General features: G+C 36.6%; 1 protein-coding gene across 14 annotated transcripts in view; it reads left to right on the forward strand.

The window, feature by feature from the left end:
- The window catches only part of enpp2 (ectonucleotide pyrophosphatase/phosphodiesterase 2), a 57,486-nt gene that overhangs the window by 579 nt on the left and 32,014 nt on the right, over positions 1-24,893 (forward strand). For 8 of the 14 annotated variants that reach the window (XM_073924490.1, XM_073924491.1, XM_073924483.1 and 5 more), the window contains exons 2-13: positions 2,396-2,498; positions 5,677-5,832; positions 8,667-8,792; positions 9,241-9,301; positions 9,648-9,745; positions 12,640-12,719; positions 12,867-12,986; positions 16,061-16,116; positions 20,345-20,410; positions 21,504-21,576; positions 21,813-21,921; positions 22,001-22,126. In XM_073924490.1, coding sequence (XP_073780591.1) covers positions 5,793-5,832; positions 8,667-8,792; positions 9,241-9,301; positions 9,648-9,745; positions 12,640-12,719; positions 12,867-12,986; positions 16,061-16,116; positions 20,345-20,410; positions 21,504-21,576; positions 21,813-21,921; positions 22,001-22,126 — 955 coding nt within the window. In that variant the 5' untranslated portion in view covers positions 2,396-2,498; positions 5,677-5,792. 14 annotated transcript variants of the gene reach the window in all.

Raw genomic sequence — 24,893 nt, forward strand, 5'->3', positions numbered from 1 at the left:
CATTTGTCATATCAATAAAGCAATTGCATTGAATTGAGAGACAGAGAGAGAGATTTTCTTTAATACAATGCAGCTTAATAAACTATGAGGTGCCATGTAGGATTTAAATCAAACTTTGCTTATCAACACATACACAAAACATGTGTATATACACCTATACTACTGGATGTTCAAAACAACATAGATGAAACTTGTGTATATACATATAAACTTGACGCATGACTACACCCACATACACACGCGCATACATATAAACTTTATCCTCGCATAAACACTCACATTAACACACGCACATACATATAAACTTGCTGCATGCAAACACACCTATACGCACTTGCATATACATATATACTTGCTGCATGCAAACACACCTATACACACTTGCATATACATATGATCTCGGTTCTCGCATAAATACCTGCATTTACACGCACATACAAATAAACTCACAGCATGCAAACACACCTAGTATACACACTTGCATATACATATAAACTCGGTTCTCGCATAAATACCTACATTTACACGCACATACATATAAACTCACAGCATGCAAACACACCTATACACACTTGCATATACATATAAACTCGATCTATGCATATACACCCACAACAACACGCGCTCATACACAAACTCACTGCATGCAAACACACCTATACTGGCATATAGCCCCAATGCCTAAACTTGATGTGTGCATAAACACCCAAATGACACTTGTGCAAACATGCAAAATAAAATTCACAAACATATATACAGTTAGTTGTGTATATACATATATGCAAGTCATTTCATATGTGTGTATGCATGAATTTTCACAGTAAAAGGAGGTTATTTCACTTTAAAAGGAAATAGTTTAATTTCAACGTAAAAGTCCTTTGAGCGCGTGTTGCAGCAAGTTTATGTTTATGTTCAGTTATATCAGTTTTAAGGCAAAAAATAGGTCCCTTTCCTGGTCTTCAAAATAAAATATCTCGACATACAGTTAAAGTCAGAATTATTAGCCCCCTAAATTATTAGACTGCTTGTTTATTTTTTCCCCAATTTCTGTTTAACAGAGAGAAGATTTTTTAACACATATTTAAACATAAAAGTTTCAATAACTCCTTTATTATAATGTATTTATTTAATCTTTGCCATGATGACAGTAAATAATATTTTACTAGATATTTTTCAAGACACTTCTATACAGCTTAAAGTGACATTTAAAGGCTTAACTAGATCAATTAGGTTAACTAGGCAGGTTAGGGTAATAAGGCAAGTTACTGTATAATGATGGTTTGTTCTGTGGATTATCGAGACAAAATATAGTTTAAAGGGGCTAATAAAACGTTTTCCAGAAGAAAAAAAATATTATCAGACATAATGTGAAAATTCCCTTGCTCTGTTAAGCATCATTTGGAAAATATTTAAAAAAGAAGAAAAAAAATGAAGGGGGCTAATAATTCTGACTTCAACTATATATATATATATATATATATATATATATAACGTCATATATATATATATATATATATATATATATATATATATATATATATATACATGACGTCAAAAACGTCATTAATTTGAGAAGAGTATCTGCAGATTGAGTGCACATGCAGTCTCAGGAATACACATAACCTGTCACTTGCATGAGTCTGAATGCATGTTTGAGCGTGCATGTGCACATATAAGCAACAAAAGAAAATAGTTTTCACTATTCCATTATACGAATCTATATTTCGGGGGCCACGCAGGGGGAGGGTTCAAGCTTGTTGACACAGGAACAAGCGGCCTTAAATCGCCGCTGCACATAGCCCAATTATTGTAATTATTAAAAAAATCCGTCCAGCCTACAAAAAAAATACAACACATCAACCCTGACAAATTAAGTAGTAAGTGTTGCTCAATATGACAGACATGTTTTTAAATATCTGTATTTTTTCGGGTGGTGGGAAAAGAAATGGAAGGCAGATGTGCCAGATGTGAGTTAATGCTTCCGCGTGTGAACGAGCACTTCATTGGCTGAGGGGAAAGTAAACGTTACAGTGCCGAGGTTTGAGTAGTCGTTCAGTGTGGAAGAGAGCCACCAGACGCACGTCAACAATGCTGCAACTTAAATGGGTACGATATGATGAACTTATTATTGCTTAGAACGATAGGATTAACTTAGTATTGCTTTCTTTCTTAAGACTCGTATACTTTCAGCAAACTTTTAATGTTGCTTTATTTAACAAAAATGCTACATTCTTTTCTGTCGCGTATATTTATATTACGTTATATGATACTCTTCAGCAATTGCTTACTGTAAACGAGATCTTAAATTGTTGAAACCATATGCGATTGCCTTATTGCAGTATCTGTACCAATGTATTCTCCTTCATGTGTCTTCTCTCGCGGTGTCTCGACCCAGGTATTCTCCGTTTTGTGGCTTTTCTCACGGTTAACAGTGTGTAAGACTTATGTGGTCAGACGGTCCGGAAAGGCTGCATCACCAGACGAATCGCTCTCAAAAAGTAGGATGTTTCTTTCTTTCTTTCTTTCTTTCTTTCTTTCTTTCTTTCTTTCTTTCTTTCTTTCTTTCTTTCTTTCTTTCTTTCCGTTTCAAGTTTACATTAATTACAAATGTAAGCATGATTACACGATTAGTGGTAGAGGGGCATCATTTTCTTAGCGATGGTTTGATAATGTTGAATATTTACAGGAAAGCTCAATAGGTTTTAGTATACCTTTATAGTAGCCTACCCCTTGCAAGTTTGTGAACAACTTGCAGTATCTGGGAAAATGTGAATAATTGTGACGAATTAAGTGATCATACAATTGCATGTTATGTTTAGCCTAAGATATTTTGCATAAAATGTTTATATAGTTCACAAGACAAACATATAGCTGAAATTATTAAAATAACTCCCAGCCAAGGTTTTCAAACCCTTGTTTTTTTATGCTGTGTGTGGTTGTATGATTTATGACATTTCTTTTATTTGTGATGGTTCTTCTTGAGTCCCTTTTTTGTTTGAAAAGCTGCTGTTTCTTCAGAAAAATATCCTTCAGTTTCTTCAGTGGTCGTCAAGCATTTGTTTTTTTCATTTTTGTAAACCTTTTCAGCAGTCACTATGTAATTTTGAAATCTTTTCACAATGAGGAAAATTGAGACCCGAACACAAATATTAAAAAAAGTTTAAATGCTCACTAATCTTCATCCATTTTAACCTCCTGGCTCTTTATTGTCCTCAATTGACCTCAGTGTTGTGGTTTCTCTTGCAGTTAACTGTACAAACGCTGTAAGGCTTATGCTGTCAGACAGTCCGGCTTCATCACTAGATGAATCGCTCTTTAGAAGTAGAATTTTTAACTCTTTCTTAAATTGTGCATTTTATTTCATTTTTAAAAAGTATCAAATTTTCTATTACAAGTTTACATTATGTAACTACAAATTTCGGCATCATTACAGTGGTTGCAGCAGTGTGTGTGTAAATAATTTTAGCAAAACAAGAGGGATCATACAAAATGCATGTTTTTTTTATTTAGCATTAAACATATTTTACATAAAAGGTGTAAAAATTTGTTTAAAATATGTTTACATAAAGTTCATAAGAAAAAAAACTGATGTTACCTTATGATCTACAGGTATGGGTGTTTTTCTGATTTGTGGCGGTTGTTCTTCAATGAACCTAAACGAGCACATGTCACTCCGCTGCTACTCCGTTTGCACTGGCTGCCAGTTGCTGCTCGCATCAAATTCAAAGCTCTGATGTTTGCCTACAAAGTGACTTCTCGCCTTGCTCCTTCTTATCTGCTCTCGCTTCTGCAGATCTATGTGCCCTCCAGAAACTTGCGTTCTGTGAATGAACGTCGCCTCGTGGTTCCATCCCAAAGGGGGAAGAAATCACTTTCGCGAACGCTCACGCTCAATCTGCCCAGTTGGTGGAATGAACTCTCTAACTGCATCAGAACAGCAGAGTCACTCGCTACTTTCAAGAAACGACTAAAAACTCAACTATTTAGTCTCCACTACACTTCCTAATCTGTAATTGCCTCTCTGAATATCACACTAACTGTACAAAAAAAAAATATATATATATACTAATACTACTAATACTTTCCTTCTTAGACTTTACAGACCTGAAACTTGCTTATAGCACTTATTCATTGTTGCTCTTGGTTGTGTAAATTGCTTCCTTGTCCTCATTTGTAAGTCGCTTTGGATAAAAGCATCTGCTAAATGACTAAATGTAAATGTAAATGTTGTTCATGAGTCTCTTGTTTTTTCTGAACAGTTAAACTGCTGCTGTTCTTCAGAAAAAAAAAAATCTGTCCTGCAGTTTCTATAGTTTTTACCCCTGCCTCTTAATTGCTTGTGTTTTTTTCTGGACCATCAGTAAGCACTTAAAACTTTCAAAAATAGTATTTGAGTTCCTCAGTTGTCCTCTGTATGATTGTGAGTTCCATTATTTCGACACTGTCAATGCTGGAAAGAGTTCAGATGTGCAGAAGTGATGTTTTGTAAACAAATTTTGGGAGGAGCATGCGCAGACGTTTCAGTATCGAATACGTCATTGACAATCAACCCATTATCAAATCAGTGCTTGAACAAACCACTATATATACCAAAGCTGTCTTACCTGCAGCATCTCACGACTTTAGCATCCCTCCACCACCCCGTCACCTCACCTCTTGCATTGAATTTCTGGGGGGAGCGTTCTGGGGCTGGGCTAGACACTTCGCTCGAATACCAATTCCTCTTTGTTTCCTGATAAGGGGAGTAACTCGAGTTGGGGTGTCTCCTCGAGCTCAGAGCCCTCCCCTTGGACAGCACGCCAAATATGCTTTATACTTAAACGAATGCAAGTGTGAACTCGTGAAGATGCTTTAAAACTGAAGAATCTGCAGGATATTGAGGATTTTCTGAAGAGCAGCAGCAGTTTACCTGTTCAGAGGAAACTAGATGGTAGTGAACAACCATCACAAAAGGGAAAAACACTTATAGATCTTCATGGAAACAATTACAGTATTAAAACCCAAGGGTATGTAACTTTTGCAGGGGCCAATATTAATAAGTTCAGACATGTTTTTGTCTTTTGAATTCTGAACTGCAAATAAACATGTAAAATAACTTTCTTAGTACAGTACAAATAACATTTATACTATAATTGTGACAAACGTTGAAGCACAACAGTAGTTAAGTAATAATGTATTTTGTCTGTGTGAAAGTACATGTGTCATTCTAGTTTCATTCAAGCTCAATGTCAGGGAAATAAAAGGAAATAACTTAGTCTTGTTGATCCAGCTTTCTGATCTATTCTTTATTCATATATAGTTAAATTTTCATAGCAATATATTTTTTTCTGAAATGTTCCAGTTGAAATGCACTATTTTTTTTTATCTAACATTCATGTTGGTCAGTTCATGTAGGCTAGTAGTGGTAATAAGCCAGGAACATTTAATGAAACAACCACTTTCTGTTGCTCTCTCAGCTGGTGATTGAAAATTAGGGAAATATTTGCTTTGCTTTACCCAAAGTCAATATTGAGACGTGCAGAGAACTTTTCAGCTCCTTGACCCATATTAGAGTTTTTCAAGAAGGGAATGATTTTTTTTTCCTGATATACATGTCTTCATGTTTTTACATCTAAAATACCTCTTTAAGACTAATGTTCTACATGTGTTTTTGTCTTTTCTTCATGTTCATTCAAGGTTTCTCTGACCACCCATTTACCAGCCTGGCAGGTTCTTGCAAAAAACGGTGTTTTGAGCTAGTGGAAGCTGATCCACCAAATTGTCGCTGTGACAACCTGTGTAAAACATACAATATGTGTTGCTCAGACTTTGATGACCACTGTCTAAAAACTGGTAAACCTCTTTATTTGTTTACATTTTCATTTAGGGTATACACAGCAGAGTCTATTCACCTTATTTATAACCGACGAGCGGGCGCAGCCATTTGAATCTTTTTGGCTCCAGACTTCCAGTCTCATTCACTTCCATTCATTTTTAGACATTAAAAACTCCTCGCTGTTTGATGGTGCAAACTGAAATTTTCTTAATATAATATTCTACTTGGTCTGTATAGTCATGCAAACATTTGTTTGTAGAGCAAGTAGTTTGACCGTTTTCTCCTGTTTATTATTCCTAGTTATAGGCGACTGAATCAGAACTTCTAAAACAATTGCTAAAAAGGCGCACTCCTGCATTTTAGAATAAGGTTAATATGGCCCTTATGGTGTATAGTTAATTTTAAAACAAATAGATAGTAATGGTTAACTGCATTTAATGTAGCACTCAGTGTAGCTGAGATCATCAGGTTTTGCACAAATGTGGTACATACCAAAGAAGTTATATATTATATACATAATTTATACAATTTGATGCAGCATTTCTACTTTTTTTTGGTAGCTCTTTAATTAAAGCGGGTGTTCATAAGATTGTCATGAATATGAATGAAATTGTATGATTATGACAGTTGTCATTAAGTGTCATTAGCTCAGTTATGTCATTTAAAATGCGAAGGTGACATTTTTTAAATGTCTTTGTTATGTTGTTGATATAAACAATTACCTACAGTATATCATATCCTGTCTTTGTCATGGCAACTTGACATTGTCAGGACAACAAAACTTGCCATAATATATGTACATCTGTACATCTGTCATAAACACGATTGTCATGATATTCTTTTATAGCAGCATCCTTAACAGTGTTCTTGACTTTACCTGCAGTGGTACAAATTGCACCTCAAACAATTGCTAGGTTTCCATCCACCTATTGTATTGCACATTTTGGACATGCAAAAAAATATGGTTCATGGAAACATCAAGATGCACATACATTTTAAAAATTTGCATAAAAACTTAAATTGCGCATAAAGCAGTTTTACCTAACAAATTCCAGTATGCGCATTAAAAAAACATGGGATTTTGTTATGAGATCATGGACAAATGCACATTGTAAAACATCTCAAATGTTGTTTTACTCATTCCTTTACTCATGCCTTAACCATTTCAGTAGGAGTGTTATTATATTATTAATTACCTCCAGAATTGTCAAGAGCGTCTGTGCTCCGTATCTCATGCCTTCACACACTACCGGGCGTTCATTGCATGTCAGCATCATCTTCTGTAGTGCAGGATTAATGCAGTTTCTCTTACGGCAAATTCCATTTTTATTTTTGTTAATTGGCACCAGTTAATTAGGAAGTGACAGGTTTGTTCTCTTGGACTCATTGGATGGAAATGTTGCTTTATTTACAAATCTTTTATGCAATACTCCAGTTTTGCACATACATTTAATTTGCATCTTTGTATGGAAGCATTGCTGATGTCATCTTTGCATTTAAAAGTACATAACTAAGCAAATGACACTTAGAGCCCTATCATACACCCGGCGCAGTGTGGCGCAAGCCGCGGTGCAATAGTCTTTTGGTAGTTTCAGCTTGGCGCAAGAGTCGTTTTGAGGCGTTGCGCTACGCTGTTTAAATAGCAAATGCATTAGCGCTCATTTGTGCGCCCATAGGCGTTCTGATCTAAAAAGGAAGGCGTTCTGAGGCGCACTGCTGGCGCGTTGCTATTTTGAGAAACTATAATAGATTTTTCATTAGACCAAAACTAACCCGGTCTAAACTCCGGCGCAGAGTTGTGCCTCGCTTACACACTGCTTAATACGCACAAGAGTACAATAGGCAAATATCTTTGCATATAAAAAATTTTAAATATTAAGGATATATATAGGATATAATAAGAATAGATATAGGATATAAATATAAAGGATTAAAATATTACAAAACATATTATTTTCTAGCCTACATAAATATGAAAAATCACTGCTTTTATGCCTTCTTCATCTCGGGAGGCTTTTTCAGTTCATTCATAACAATTTGCTTTTGTATAATGTTATTATTATTAGCAGTATTATTTATTATATCCATATTTATATTTGTTTTATTAAAAACAAGCTTAGATTTGCCCACCTGTCAGGTTTTAGACCATATGGGGCATGGCAGGTGTATTTGGAAATAACTCAGTATTTTGACCACACTTCGTTATTATTGTTCATTTATTCGTTTGCTGGAAATTTGAACTGAATTTAGAAATACTTTTGAAACAAATCTTTGCACTTAACAAATCCAAGAGCGAATGTGAAAGTAGATCGATTATCTCTCATTCTTACGCAGTAGATGCTCTGTTTAACAGTTTTCTGTTAAAAAACTGTTAACTGTTTGCTTGTGAAATGCTCAGTTTTTCCACTTAGACTTACTTTACGTCCTGTAAATAGCGAATGCGCTCTTGGCGCGACGCAGCTGGGTATTTAAGGGAATGGGAGATGAGACTCTAATTGGTTTATTCTCAAAACACACCTATAACTCATTAAGAAAAAAAAACTCAACCCTTTTAACCCATGCGCCATTTTCCTGTTCGTAAATTAGCAAAAATGCGTTCTGACACGCTCTGAAAGGGTTCGCGCCCTGCGTTTTGCGCTCTGCGCATGGACCATCAAAATAAAGCCCTAAATGACAGTTGTCAAAAAGCATGCATAACATTTCAATTACATTAATAACTTATTATATTAATATGTCATGTCATGATTTTAAAAGGTGTCATGACATCCTCATGAACACCCCTTTAAGGAAAGTGTTACCCTCTTTTTCAAAACATGTTCTTTAATTGTTATTTTTGTTGTTGTTCCCCCAGCAGGGGGTTTTGAGTGTAGTAAAGAGCGTTGTGGTGAAAATCGTAATGAGCAGCATGCCTGCCACTGCTCAGAGGACTGCATGGCCAAAGGAGACTGCTGCACCAACTACAGGTCTCTTTGCAAAGGTAGGGACTTTGAAAGAAATTTCACACAAACAAAGAGAAAACATGCAAACATCCACACAGAAATGCCACAGGACTCAAACCAGGGACCTTCTTGTTTTTGTGTGCCGCCATGTCAACCTTTAATTAAAGGTTTTTAATTGAAAATGTCTGGAACCAAGCAGTTTTGTCATAATCACTAAAGAAATACTAAAATATATGTGTGCACAGTGCATATTTTTTGTTAAATGTAGTGTACTTGCATATTTAGAGAGCAGTTGCCTGCAATGTTATCAGGATAATTCTTAATCAAGACCTTTGGAATTTGCCAAACCAGCTATTTTTAATGGTGGGAATGATTGTCTTTTAAGTGTAACTGTAATACAAGAGAACTGTATTGCTTGGATATAAAATGTATGCATATGCATGAATACCATGTGGTCTGTTATTTATTGACTTGTTTCTCTGTTAGGCGATGTTCCTTGGTTGCAAGAAGAGTGTGAAGAGATTAAGAACCACGAGTGTCCTGCTGGGTAAGAAAACACAGTTTTCATTTCAGTGACAAACATCACACTGTGCTCTTCACCTTTCATTTTCTAAACAAAACAAAGTTAATTATTTTTAAGGTCTCAGCTGTTCTTTACCTTTAAGCAGAAAAGACATTTGAAAAAAAACGTTGCTGAGAAGTGCTGAGTTAAAAATATGGATTGTGTGGCTGTGAAGGCCTGCTAAGTTATTTGCATGACAATTAATGTTAATGCATGCATATAAGTAGTTCCTAAGATAAAAAAGGCTACGATAAAAACAAAATGATCTCCAATTGAGGACAAATTTGAGCTGTTTTGTTAATTAATATGCTAATGTTTTTTGCATATCTAGGTTTGTTCGACCTCCTGTCATCATGTTGTCTGTTGATGGCTTTCGTGCATCTTACATGAAAAGAGGAGGCACGGTGATCCCCAACATCGAGAAACTCCGTAAGAATTTTCTTTTAAATCATAAAACTATTATAAAAAAATTTACAAAGCTATAAGTAAGTTACAAAATATTATGCTATGGAACAATGTGATTGCCAATAGTATATTAATTCAGTCTTTCTAAATTCTGTTAAGTCAAACCTATTTGTATAGGTCTTTTCATATGAAACATTAATTAAAGCAGCTTTACTTAAAATCTTGTTTACATAAATATCATCAAAACCTTCAGAACTGCCTTAATCCTTCGTGGCATAGATTCAACAAAGTACTGGAAATATTCCTCAGAGATTTTGGTCCATATTGACATGATAGCATCACGCAGTTGCTGCAGATTTGTCGGCTGAACATCCATGATGCAAATCTCCCGTTCCACCACATTCCAAAGATGCTTCATGTGATTGAGATCTGGTGACTGTGGAGGACTTTTGATTACATCGTCATGTTCAAGAAACCAGTCTGAGGTGATTCACGCTTTATGACATGGTGCTTTATCCTGCTGGAAGTAGCCATTAGAAGATGGGTACACTGTGGTCATAAAGGGATGGACATGGTCAGCAACAATACTCAGGCAAACTGTGGTACCAAATGGGCCCAAAGTGTGCTGAGAAAATATCCCCCACATCATTACGCCCCATTCACACGGGGCTTCAGCGTCAACGCTTGACTGAAGGCGTGTCTGAAGTTGGGGCTAAAGCGATCGTCATAGAAGCTTCCGCCAATGAAATTCTGTCAGCAGTAGGCCACTGTCTGAGCTGGTGTATTTGCATACAGCGATCTGATTGGCTGACGCTTCCGTCCTCGCTTGAAAAGTTGAGCTAGTCCTAACTTCTGCAGCGAGCAACGCCTCTGAAGTGGCGCTGACGGATCCACAATGCAGTTTGGCAACGCCTGAGGACACCCATTAAAAGTGAATGGGAAGCGTTGATGCTGAAGCCACGTGTGAATGGGGCGTTACACCACCATCATCAGCCTGAATCGTTGATACAAGGCAGTATGGATCCATGCTTTCATGTTGTTAATGCTAAATTTTGACTGTACTATAAAAATGTCACAGCAGAGGCATTTCCAGTCTTCTCTTGTCCAACTTTGGTGAGCCTGTACAAATTGTAGTCTCAGTTTCCCGTTCTTAGCTAAGAGGAGTGGCACCCGGTGTGGTCTTCTGCTGCTGGAGTCCATCTGCCTCAAGGTTCGACATGTTGTGCATTCAGAGATTATCTTCTGCAAATCTCAGTTTTAACGAGTGGTTATTAGAGTTACTGTTGCCTTTCTATCAGCTCAAACCAGTCTGGCCATTCTCCTCTGACCTTTGGCATCAACAAGGCATTTGTGCCCACAGAACTGCCATTCTTTTTTAGACCATTCTCTGTAAACCATAGAGATGGTTGTGCTTGAAAATCCCAGTAGATCAGCAGTTTTTGAAATACATAGGCCAGCCTGTCTGGCACCAACAACCATGCCACGTTCAAAGTCACTTAAATCAGCTTTCTTTCCTTTTGTGATGCGGTTTGAACTGCAGCAGATCATCTTGACATGCCTAAATGCATTAAGTTGCTGCTGATTGGTTGATTTGAAATGTGAAATTTGCGTTGAGCAGTTGGGAAGGTGTGCCTAATAAAGTTGCTGCCATGTGATTGGTTGATTTGAAATGTGAAATTTGTATTGAGCAGTTGGACAGGTGTACATAATTTAGTTGCTGCCATGTGATTGGTTGATTTAAAATTTGAAATTTGCGTTGAGCAGTTGGACAGGTGTACCTAATTAAGTTGCTGCCATGTGATTGGTTGATTTGAAATTTGAAATTTGCGTTGAGCAGTTAGACAGGTGTACCTAATAAAGTGACCAATGCATATATTAGCATATATATATAAATATATATATATATATATATATATATATGGTCACAATGAACAGATTAGAGTTGAGTACATTTTGAAGCAGTGGAAGAAATTAAGTAGTTGAGATTAGCTATAAAGGATATGTTTCACTTTAAGGGAGTATACTGCTTGTATGTAGGTAATGTGTTATACTTAAACTGGTGGCCAAAGTTATACTTCTAAATGGTAATCTTTTTACCTCAAAAACATAATTTAATTTCTTAATGTTCATGAAACATGTAGATACTTACTCTGAGCACTACAAATATCATGTTATAAGTGAGTCAAATAGTTTTTATCCACATTTATACAACTTTAATATTTGGTACTTTAATAATTTGACTAATAAATTGCACTACTTATGTTACAGATATCAAAAGACATTGTTCAGATGTTGAATTTCAAGACATTTGTCAGCTTTTTGTCCTCAAACCACTTTGATGTTTCTTACAGTACCTCATCAAAAGCCATCGCTTGCTTTTAATTTTCATCTGTTGTAGGCTGTGTAATTTGAAATAAATAATTTAGCATAGTCATACAGAATTTTAATGTGGTTAAGAAATGCATAGAACTATTTCAGCTGTGTGCTTAATAACTGCACACTTATTTATTAATTCAATTGGACACAATATTCATCATCCAATTAGAATTGAGCATTAAACAGCCCCATCATGAACTGATAAGAACAATGACAGGAACACTTGAACTGGCTTCCATAGAGACCAAAGATGATTATTTCTAGTATTGCAGGATTGCCCGATAATAAAAAGATGATAAAAGATGAACTCATGGAAGTGCTGAAAGAAACCAAGTATACTTTAGAATAGTTTTTTTAAAAGTGTTTAGGTGTGTGCTTAGTGCTAATGAAGGTCATACTGATGAAGAAGCTGTTTTATTTGGAAAACAATTTAGTTTGTATCTACATATACTCAATACATTTTGTTTATATGTTATATATTGTGTTGTATTAACAGCAGGTTCACTAGTAAATTAATGACTAAATATTACTTCATTTTGTAGGATCCTGTGGAACACATGCACCATACATGAGGCCTATGTACCCTACAAAAACCTACCCAAATTTGTATACAATTACAACGGTATGTATTAATTGCAGATTTTCAGAATCTGCAAGATTACATTTAGATTTTACAATTGGAATATAAATTTACAATGATCAACTTTTTATTATGATGGTATTTCTTTTCAATTGATTTACTTTTTCTTTTGTTTTTTCTTTGCTTTAGGGGCTTTATCCTGAATCGCATGGGATTGTGGGTAACTCCATTCATGATCCAAGCTTTGATGCCAACTTTAACTTCCGTGGGAAAGAGAAGCTTAATCATCGATGGTGGGGAGGCCAGCCTGTAAGTTGCCCTATAATTTTCATTAAAGGTGCCATAGAGTGCACTGATACAGTATGTTAAATTGTTCTCTGATATCTACATAAAAGGTATGTGGTATAGGTATGTGCAACATTTCTCCAGAAAAATTTTACAAGCCATTTACAAACTAAGGATTTGTCCCTAGACTAAAAGGGTCTTTTTGCCTTGTTTGGAAAGGTTGTGAATATAAATGATGAGCTCTGCTTTGAGTGTGTGGGACACAACAAACATATATTTACAACGAAAGAGCTATGATGTACTCTAAAATACACATTCATACTTAAGTTGTCAAAAACTATTTTAACTATTGAGTAAATGCCTTGTAAAATAACAATCATCTCAACCTAAGTGGAGAAGGTCATGTTAGCAAGAAGTCGTGATTGGGCTTTCTGTAAGCATCAAGGTTAACCTTGTTTATGTTTATGACAACATTTAAAGTCAAGAGCTGGCCCTCAAGAGGGCCCAGTGCCCAGACAATGCCAAACTGCAATCCTGAGAGTGGAATGGACCATTGTCTAACAGACAGTTAGACTCCCGTGAGGATACCAGACCTAAATAAATGAACAAATACTGAGATGGACCACCTGGATGACAATGCTCACATGAACATCCCTGGTAGAGATTATGGAACATGTCCCCACCTCATTTGGAAATAAAAAAGGGAAAACCTTGTGAGAATTGTGGAATGACCAGGCCAAGTGGTCCCACTTTATATTGTGGCCTTAACTAATATGTACTTACATGGGAATTAATAGTTTGTTACAATGTACTTATTGTGTAAATATTAACTACGTACTTATATATGCTTGATTAAATACATGTATGTAATTACATCTGTAATTAACTTTTGTAATTACATTTGTAAATACACTGTTGACCATCCCTTACACCTTAACCCACCCTTAAACCTACCCATACCACCAAACCTGTCCATAACCCAACCTCTATCCCAACTCAAGAGCACCACAAGTGTTCTCAAATACATTATAAAACATAGTAAGTACATTGTATTTATTTTTTTGATGTAAGTACATAGTAGTTAAGGACACTTAATATAAAGTGGGACCAAAAATTCTACACTGACCGAGCCCAAACTGAATCCCAGCAAGAAGACATCATCATGTTTTAATCCTCAAGAAATTATGAAGTTATACTGAAAGAGTTCCTTCAATGAAATGAGGAGGATCTGAAGTGGGAAAAGAAAGAGAAACTTGACTCCACTTTACAAGTAGCCTGCAAGAAAAGCAGCGACCAGCTGAACCAACCAAACCTAGAAAACAGCACTTCTTCACCTCAACCACAGAGAACTGTAACCACCATAACTTCAAATATACAAGAGATTTTACCTGAACACCAGAGTTGGACAATTGACACAAAACCTGATACTTTAGGTCACTACAGTTAGTGTAACAGACTGAAGAAAGAAAGGCTGGGAGCCCAGCCAAAACCAGCTATGTCCAGCTTAAACCAGGTTGGTCAAGCTGGTTTAAGCTGGATTTAGCTGGTCATTTTCCAGCCTGACCAGCTAAGACCAGGCTGGAAATGGCTGGAAACCAGTCTGGAAGTGTCCAAAACCCTCTAAAACCAGCCTGGTCGACCAGCTAAAACCAGCCAACCAGCCTAGGCTGGTTTAAGCTGGATTTTTCAGCAGGGAATCTTTACAATCTTAGGGTGCTTTTACACCTACACTTTTGTTTCGTAACGTATCTCGTTTGCCCAGTTAGCGCGGTTCGTTTGGCATATGTGAACAGGGCAATCGCTCTCTGTTCCGCGCCAAAGTAATTGCTCCGAGATTGCTTGAATGAGGTGGTCTCGGCTCGATTAAAACGAACCCTGGAGCGTTTCGATTGCAGTGAGAAAGCGATCCGATCCGAGCGCGGTTATATCACAGTGTTTTATAGATATGTAATAGGCATACGGCTATATGAAGAGAGAATTATGAGTAGGGCGGGTTTAAAGTTTCGCGAGTCTCCGGATGCCCGCAAACGAGTGATGATCTCCCGGCAATCTCGCGTCTCCCTCCCGGTCCTCAAATAGGCATCGTCGCGCACCCTTCTCACCCCTCCCCACCGCATCTCTCCTCAGACACGTCGCGCGCACGCACCCTGTCAATCACCACCAAACCACCACCTCTCCTGACAGCTGAGCGGGACGCTGCAAAATAAACCCTGACACTCTGACCAATGTGAGGAGAGTTTACTCGCATGTGACTTGTTTTAGCTCTTTTGGTCCGATTAGAAACTTTGCAGTGTGAAAGCGAACCGCTCCAAGAGCAAAGAGCAACAATGTAACAATTGTAATCTCTGTTTCGGAACAACTGAATCAATTCACAGGTGTGAAAGCACCCTTAGATTTATCAGTAACATGGTTGGAGTGAAACTAGTCAAAAATAAGAAATAAAATGAATACTTACTAATACATGGGAATCAATCTACACTTGACTAAAAGAAAAAAACAACATAATTCTAAACCATCAAATTTTCTAAACCATCAAACTCTGTGACATGCTCATTGATCTTACTGTAGTTTTGGGGTTAAAAAAGTAAAGATTTGTTTTGTGTGCATGGTAATATATTCCAATGATTATTTCAACTACTTTAACATTTTTCTGAAAGTGTATATAGTGGGATTCTTTGCATGTCAGTTAGCTTTTAGATCAGTCATGTGCAAACTATGTACATGAAAACCAAGGACACATCTCTTACACATCTGTTAGCTATTACCTCAACGGCTGGAGCGAAATTTCAGTTTTCACTGAACTTTATTTTTCCTGGCTGATTCTAGACCCCACTGACTGAGCTTTGATGGTAAATATGGCCATCGCAGATGGAGCTTACACAGACTGGCTACTGCAGTTTGAAGAGTTCAGTGTTAACTAACAAACAGACAGACAGATGTCTTTTTTACAAATTGTAAAATCCCTAAACAGTTGTTTTTCAGGTCTGTCGAGTTGCCTGCATGTATGGCATTAGAAACATAGTTTTTTTAAAGTACACTATTTTTCCATAGAACACACAGTAGTACAAAACATGTTTTCTCTCTTTTTCCATTTCTAGATCTGGATTACTGCAATGAAACAGGGAGTAAAGGCTGGTTCATTTTTCTGGCCAGTGTAAGTCAACATGATCCAGACCCAATTGCAAACAATTTTTCTTGTTGTCACGTGTAGTTTTATTCTGCAATATGGTTAATTAAAATATTTTTCTGTTCTTTTTATGCCATGTTGTAAGTCAAATCTTAAAATATTGAGGTGAGGTGTGTGTTCTAACACAGGGGTTTTCAAACTGTGGGTCGCGACCCACTAGTGGGTCGCACATTGAACAAAGGTGGGTGCGCAACGTCACATAGCTGCAGCTATATTTACATTGAGGTGAATCAAAACCAGTACGATTGGCTTCAATAACTCAAAAACCTCTTACCCTAAAAATATCTAAAGTGTGTTTCCTACAAAAAGACAAAGCTGGTTATGTTTCACAGCTGTCTTTTTCTTTTTTTTTTTGCTCGACATTACGAGCACTGCTCCGTTTGAGCGGTGCTTTCAGTAAGGGACCGTCATAAAAGTGCTTCTTTTTTTTTTTTTCTCCGTCCTTTTTTTTTTTTAAACACTACTAATTTTCTCTTAAATGACCACAAACAGTTACTAAAGTAGTCGAATGCTTTCATTAACTAAATAACTATAGTAACTTTAATCAATATGCAAATACAATCAAAAGTAAAATAGATATTATAGCTTTTATTTCTGTATATTTCTGTATATTGATTTTAATAGGCTAAACCTTTTATTTTATTGTCAATATTTTCTAATGTTTGTCTATGTATTCCATCATTTGAAGCTATTTGTTGTCCAATATTTTTTTACATCCCAACATTGACAGTAGGCTAATCAATAAATAGCTATAGTGCTATCTGTTAGTTTTAACGTCACCTAATGTTAAGGAAGGGCATAGATGTTATGGAAAATAGTAACAGTAATGTAACTACCCCCATCATTCCTTCCTCAAGCAAATGTGTAAATATTAGATCTATTCAGCAATAATGTTAATTGCATTGGCATATTTATCTGACCTTTTCCCAGCTTGTAGTAGTCGATCAAAAAGCTATTTAGTTTCTTATGACTACACCAGCAGTGGAATTTACTGCGATGTGACGGGGCTTGATCATAATCAAGGGGCTTGATCAAAGGTTGATCATATTCTCTTCTAAAAAAAGAAGAGTATCTTTTTCAACAACAACAAAAAATAATATCACAATTACAGCCAGCATCCCACAAAAAGCACTTCATGCCTAATTTTGTGCATTTCAAATCGCAAAATCCACAAAGCCACACACCATTGACTGCTTTGAATGGATACTTTTTTTTTTTACCTATTTTTCCATATTAAAATATTATGGTGGGTCTTGAGATTGAATTACTTGCCTAGGTGGGTCCCAGAATATAAAAGTTTGGCAATCCATGTACTAACAAATTGCAAAAAACAATCCATACAGTTGAGTAAAGATCTTATTTTGGGACCATAATAAGTGGCACTATGATGATATCTTAAAAATGTTCCTCTTAATATACTTTATAGGTCTGGAGGTTTCTTGATTACTTGTATAAAGAGTGACACAGATTAAACTTTTCCTGGCCTCAGCTTTAACTAGTATTTAAATGCAGTTCAAATTAGACATTGGGGCTCATTCATGAAACAAGAGCAGAGTGAATTGGTGTAAATTGTTCATAAAACTGTTCTGACCTAAACTTTCAGGTTCATGAAAGTTGTTAGATTTACTATTATTTATTTAATTATTATTATTATTATTTTTTTATTTATTTACAAATGTTAATATAAAATGTACACCTGCACAGTACCCGTTGTAACTGTATAAAAACATCTGTGTTCCATTTGGAAAACTGATTGATTACAATTAATTTTGATGCACTGCCATACTAAAATTTTAATAGTAATTTTTTTCTAGCTGACAGTTGTATGACATAATGTTAAATGTAAAACATTGTCATTGTCAAAATCACACAGACTAACTGTCCTTTTGTACAATGAATCAATAACAAAGGAGAGGTTAAAATGATATTCAATAATACTCTTGGGAATGATATACTAATATGGTGTTACTGTTGTAAATACAAAATTATTCATAAGAACCAAAGCATTTCAGCTGAAAAAAATGCTGCTCCACAAAAGTGTCCTGAAGTACCACCAGCTAGATATTTTTAGAAAAGAGTCTGGCATTTTAAAACAGTGTAAAATGCGTTTGGTGGACACGTTAATATAATATTAATTGTTAGGCATTTGGCCTATTGGTCTTATTTGCAATTATGAAATATACTGGAGTCAAACTTTTAAAGGCGGTTCAGAATATTTTACTACATTCCCGGACATATAATTTATGTCATTTTAATTTATAAGCAGGGATTATACTAATTGTGAATGAGAATGGCCATTTACAAATGATTGTAATTCAATAACATGTACCCTGGCTTTAACTATTAAATCTGATGTTTATGAAGCGTTTTGTAAAACCAGAGGAGAGTATTGAGGTAGGTCTGTTATATGCACATTTATGAATGTTATGAATGTTGTAAATTTGAGCAGCCAGTGAAGACCATGAGCTAAATTAGTTTGAAATGGTTCTACAGAAATTAAGAGAGCTGGGTTATTTATTTTTTTCCTTTTTTTTTTTTTTGGTTAAGTTAAATTTGTATTTTAAGGTAAATTTATGTTGTTCCTCAATCAAGGAATTAAAAAATAGATGCATTGTCATTGCGCTAATGGCAGAATAAATAAGAAGCTATTGTCCAAGCACATGATGGTACGTGTGAGATGTGTGTGAGTGAAAGAACCTAACAGGTATAGAAACAGCACCTTACATCAGGGCCATAGCCAGGGGGTTTGAATGGTTCAGAAGACCTTTGTCTTATTTTGACTGTTATGCCATCATAAATAGTAGAAAAATTACCCATCAAAAAAGCTTTTAGAGCATTCGGTGTGACTATCAGTTTTGGCCAATAATAACTTATATTTTGATGAGTCCAACATCCAGCTGTGCAAGAAAACATACAATCTGACATAAGTGACGTCACATTGTGCTACTTTGTTGTTTTTCGAATAGAGAAAACATTTTACAAGTAACTTTTATTTTAAATCATGAACCTTATTCTTCTAACAATAAGTGACCAATAAACAGGCATGAAGCATCAAAAGTGGCACCTATTAATATCGATTTGAATACTTTTTACTAAACACTATTTTGTCTATTGTTGTTATCCATAAATTTTCAAATGCCCTTTTTTCATAGGACAAGAAAATTGTGAAGCTCTACATTGTAATTATCTTTTAATATATATATTTTTATGAATTGGCCAAATTGTGGCTGAGGAAAGTTGAATGTGCTGGCCAGTTAGTTATTTGCCATATACATGACAATAGGCTCCAGTTTTTAATTTAAAACTTCAACAGATTCCTTTTTTTCCCAATGACATATGCCTTTACAATTTTTGTATTTTATTAAATTTTTTCACATTTCTTTATTCTAAATTATTGGGAAATATTTTGGTACATCAAAAAGTGTGGTTAAAATGTCACTAAAATGCAGTATTTAAATCTCATAATTAAATAGAAAATGAGGCTTATAACTGCAAAATGGTCCACTTTTGGAGAAAAAAACACCCTTTCACCAGGCTGACTACAGGCCTCAGACTACAGTGCCTCAGACAAATGACCCTTCACATCAGGATGGCCTTGTGCCAAAGAAAGGCAGTAACTTTAATTTATGCTGTGCAACCTGTTTTTATTTTTTTTTAAATCATTGAGCACACGACCAAACTGCCCTGCCTTACAGATTTTTGATCCATATATATAGTCCATATTATTTGTTTATCACTCAGACAATGCTTTCCATTGTCAGATGGCTGGGCGCTAACTACTGTGGGAAATGCAAAGGGCTGTAGAAGAAGGAATAAAAACAACACAAGATTTTATGGTGCCAAAGATAGCGATCATTTGGTGAATGTTGATCTGCCAGCCAAAGAACATTTTTATTTACATTTTTTGTTTGTGCTTGTAATTTTTTGAAGGTGGGAACACTAGTGTTAATTTTGCACTTAATTTTGAGCTCTGTTTGGCATACCCACTAAGAATACAACATGAGAACACTTGCTGCTCAGACCTCTAGTTGGCATTTCACATACAAAGATTTTCTAAATTAACTGTCTGTTTCTGAAAATTTGAATAATCTGAAATTCGTTGGAACTTGAATATGGTGACTTGACAATTTTTGTGCGTTTTCCATCCATATGACATATGTTTTAATACTAATTGTGGTGTTTGGTATATTAACAGTGCCATTCCAATGGAAAGAAGAGTTCTGACCATGTTGCAATGGCTTCATCTCCCTGATGCAGAGAGGTTTGTATGTATATATTGTAAACACTTCCTAAATACATTATCAACATTTATTATTATTATCATTATTATTATTATTATTATTATCGAGTTATATTATTTATTTTGTTTTAAGGGCACCTATTATGTCCATTTTCACAAAATGTAGTAAAATTCTTGGTTGTCCTCAGAATGTTTCTGCGAATTTCAGCTCAATATATCCTACAGACCATTTATTAATCTCTTATTTTATTAATTTATTATTTTAATTTATTAATATGCCATTTCTTTTTCAAAATAGAGGGGTGTTAGAATAGCTCTGGTTTTGATACCATTAAGGCCTGTGCACACTAAGATGTTTTTTGCTCGAGTTTTCCGTTGACGTTTAACGCCTCTTGACTAAATAAAGGGCGTCAATGTGATTGTGCACACCAACGCGCAAAACGGCAAGTGCAAAAGCGTCATTTAAAAAAAAAATAACTCATGCTTCTTCACTAATCAGATTGGCACTTTTGTTCACGTGCACGGTACTGCTGAAGTTACAGTAAACAGCACTTGGAGGCGCTCAAGCGCATAACTGTCAATGCGAGTGCACACTGAAGAAGATGCCCAGAGGCGATATGAACGTGGACCTGCTTATTGTTCTGTGAACAATAATCATTTCTTCATTGCTAGAGCTGGAGCTGCTACTTGAACTATCTATATGCTTGTTCGAGTCACCAGTAACTTTAACAACAAGCCTCATGCTATCAGAAGTTACAATGACCTTTGTCAAATACAAAACAGCTGGAAAAGATGAGTAGCAAAAAATGTCAGTGAATTCTTAGAAAATCATTCCAGTTTTGGAAATGGTTTGATTCTTACTGCGTCTTATTTTAAATTCTTAATTTTTTTGATCAAATGTAAATAAAAACAAGATTTTTTTTTTCACACTGATGCCTCTTTTGCATTGTCTTATCTTGGGAGAAACCTGTGTCATTTCCAGTAAAAAACAAAAAAGCGTGCTGGTTGAATAAAAGTAACGTTAGAATTTGGCAAGAGGTGTGAATCACTTATGGATAATATACATCTGATTAAATATATGATAAAAAGTTGACAGATATATGTGGTTTTGCAGGCCATATCTTTATGCAATGCATTCTGAACAGCTGGATTCATATGGCCACAAACTAGGACCCCACAGCACAGAGGTAAGCAGATTCCAGTCAAGCCTAGTCTCCATCTCTCATACAGTCCACTCACATAGACATAGATTGTCATGCTGGAAATGTAGAAGTTATGCAAACAAACTCTCAACCAAAAGTCTCACAGCAAAGACTTTTGCTTAATCTCAAATCAAACTTGCCTTGAGTAAATTTGAACATTATTGATGTTGTTTGTATATCTTTCACTTTTAGTATTATATACATGTTTCTTTGCTGTACAGCTTAACAGTGCACTAAGGGATGTTGATAAGGTGATTGGACAGCTGATGAATGGCCTGAAACAGATGAAACTACACCGTTGTATCAATATCATTTTGGTTGGAGACCATGGTATTACATTCCTGGTTTGGGGCTTTAGGGGTGGCACCGTTCTGTTTAGCAGATCGTTAAAATGTCTTTTCTTCTTCAGGTATGGAGGAAGCTCATTGTGACAAAACAGAGTTCCTAAGTTCTTATATGTCCAACACTGAGGACCTCATCCTAATTCCTGGCTCTCTGGGAAGAATCCGAGCCCGAAATCCCAACAACTCTAAATGTTAGTAACTAAAGAAACAAAAAGAAATCACAGCTTTTTAAAAGACAGGGCATATTAAGTAGTGTTACTTTTAATTCCGTCTTTCACTTTTCTGTGTGAAACACTGGTGGCTGTCAGTATGCCTCTTCTCACAATTAATGTCAGTTAATATAATTAATAGGAAATATTATTTAAAAATATAAATAACTATAATCAGATATTTACTACTGATTCCCTACACTAGGGGTGTTTAAACTCGGTCCTGGAGGGTCGGTGTCCTGCATAGTTTAGCTCCAACTTCCTTCAACACACCTCACTGGAAGTTTGTAGTATGCCTAGAATACGCTTGATTAGCTGGTTCAGGTGTGTTTAATTGGGGTTGGAACAAAAATATGCAGGACACCGGCCCTCCAGGACCGAGTTTAGACACCCCTGCCCTACACCAAAAGGTAGCAATAACTGTGTGCTATTGTGAATGCAGGAGGAATTTTGCAATGTTTATACTGCTTGTTATAGGCCACATCAGTTATCTAGCCAGTGTGTTATGCAGCATTATTTTAGTCGCCAATTAACTTTACAGAGGTGACAGAGAAGTCATTATAGACTTGTCAGCCAAGAGACTGGGCACACAAGTTACAGGCACATTGGATTATTATTTTTTATGTTTTTTTGGCACCAAGAGTGGGTTCTCTACATTAGGGACTTCCATTCTGTGCTAAGCTACATAAACATGTCACAAAAACATGTAATAAACTGTACTTCTCCTATGTTTACAACCCCATAACTTTTTACACTACTTATTTTATAACTTTTTCATGCATACAATCACACCGGAGTGATCAGCCCAGGGGGTGATCGGGAGTATTTAAAACTTACATGTGAAAGGGTTTAGGAAGTATAGTTATGTGTCAAGGATGGAGCAGTGGCACAGTAGTCGGCACTGTCGGCTCACTGCAAGAAGGTTGCTTGTTTAAGGTCTAGCTGGGCTAGGAGTGGTAGATTTGGGCAACATTGGCATAGCAGTGGCAAAACCCATGTTTCAGAATGACACAGATAGGGATGTCATGTAGATGAAGAAGAGAGTAAGATGGTGTATCTCAGATACTTCACTTCAAGACACTCTGAATGCCTGGGAGTAAGGAGCCGCAGACTAAACTGTAAAGGCAGAGTTGGTTTATCTCTGTATGCAGAGTTATTTCATTTTACTTCGTTATAAACAACAGACATGTGCAGAAGGGGGGTTTGGGAGCACCTGCCCTTTTTTCTCTTTGAAAGAAAGTTCCCCCTCCTTAATTTGCACACTAGTCCCCTATTCACAACTTCCACGATGCTCTTCGGCTTCGCGATCAACCCGTGCCTCAATCATTAACCAGATTAGTTAACAAGCACCAGGTTTGCCTGTAAAATTTTTTTCAACATGGAGGTGTTGGTGGTCCACGACAGGTCCTTTGAGATGTGAGTCCCCAGGAACTTGAAGGATGAAACAGGCTCAACGGCCCTCCCATTGATGTGAATGGGATCATGAAGTCCCTTCCTGAAGTCCACAATGAGCTCCTTGGTCGCGATGTGTATGCAGCTCCATCTTGTCCTTAGTATTGAAGACAAATTTAGATCAGTAACTAAAAGTGAAGGTACACACAAAATAAATTCCAACTGGTTAACCAAATCAGGCAATTGAATACAAAAAAGGCTTCCAGGTAAACACAATTCCTGAATTTTGACAAGTACCTGCCATGCAGATTGGAAAATGATTCTTGAACCCTCCCTCTGGTGATCCATCCAGCAGTACACAGTTTGTTTCCCTTCCTACAGTCCTGCCTTTCTTTTGTTCCTACTTCACTTTATATATATTCCCTTATTACACTCTCATTTCTATTTGATGGCCATCATGAATACAGTTTGTATTTACTTTCCCCTACTTTACATTACCATCCGGGTGCCCTCTACTCCAGGGGTGTCAAACTCAGTTCCTGCAGGGATGCAACCATGCATAGTACCATAACCATGCAACCCTGCTGCAACACACTTACCTTTAGGTTTCAAACAAGCCTGAAAGACTCAATCAGTTTGATTTAAGTGAAGTTTATTCATAAACTAATTTCGAGAGGATCACGTGCTTATGATTTATCACGGCCGGTCTCGCATTTGCTAATCACTATCTTCCAATCATATGAGCCCTAAGTTACTATAAATAGCCACAGTTTTCAGTTCACTTTATCTTCGTTTGGAAGAAACCCCCCTCCTCCCCTATTCTCCTCCTTTACCTCTGATTGGGCGGCACGGCGGCCCAGTGGTTAGCACTGTGAGCCCCACAGCAAGAATACTGCCAGCCCTGGTTCCACAGGACCGGTGGGTGTTTCTGTGAGGAGTTTGTATGTTCTCGCCATGTCCGCGTGGGTTTTCCCCGGGTTCTCCGGTTTCCTCCCACCATCCAAAGACATTCAACATACATAACAATCAAGCTTTTGTCTAACCCCTTGTGTTCCCTTAGCTACCGCAGCAGGGGAGTTCTGAGATTCATCAAGCTAAGGCTCCCCTCTCGCTCTGCCAACGGGAGGAAGCCCCCGGGCTCGAGGAGCCCTTGAGCTCGGGGCTCTCTTCCGGGACAGCATGCCAAACAAGCTTTTATAAATCATCTGCTAAGTGTGAACTCTTGAATTAAGGTTGGAACTAAACTGTGCAGAGCTGCTGAGTTTAACACCCCTGCCCTTTAACCTTGGCCCCCAGGAGAAACAAACCTAGGTGTGTTAAGAGTAAATATGGATTTAAGAAACTCCAAGTGTTAAAT

Source organism: Danio rerio, chromosome 16 (assembly GCF_049306965.1).
Source record: "Danio rerio strain Tuebingen ecotype United States chromosome 16, GRCz12tu, whole genome shotgun sequence".
Taxonomy (NCBI): Eukaryota; Metazoa; Chordata; class Actinopteri; order Cypriniformes; family Danionidae; genus Danio; species Danio rerio.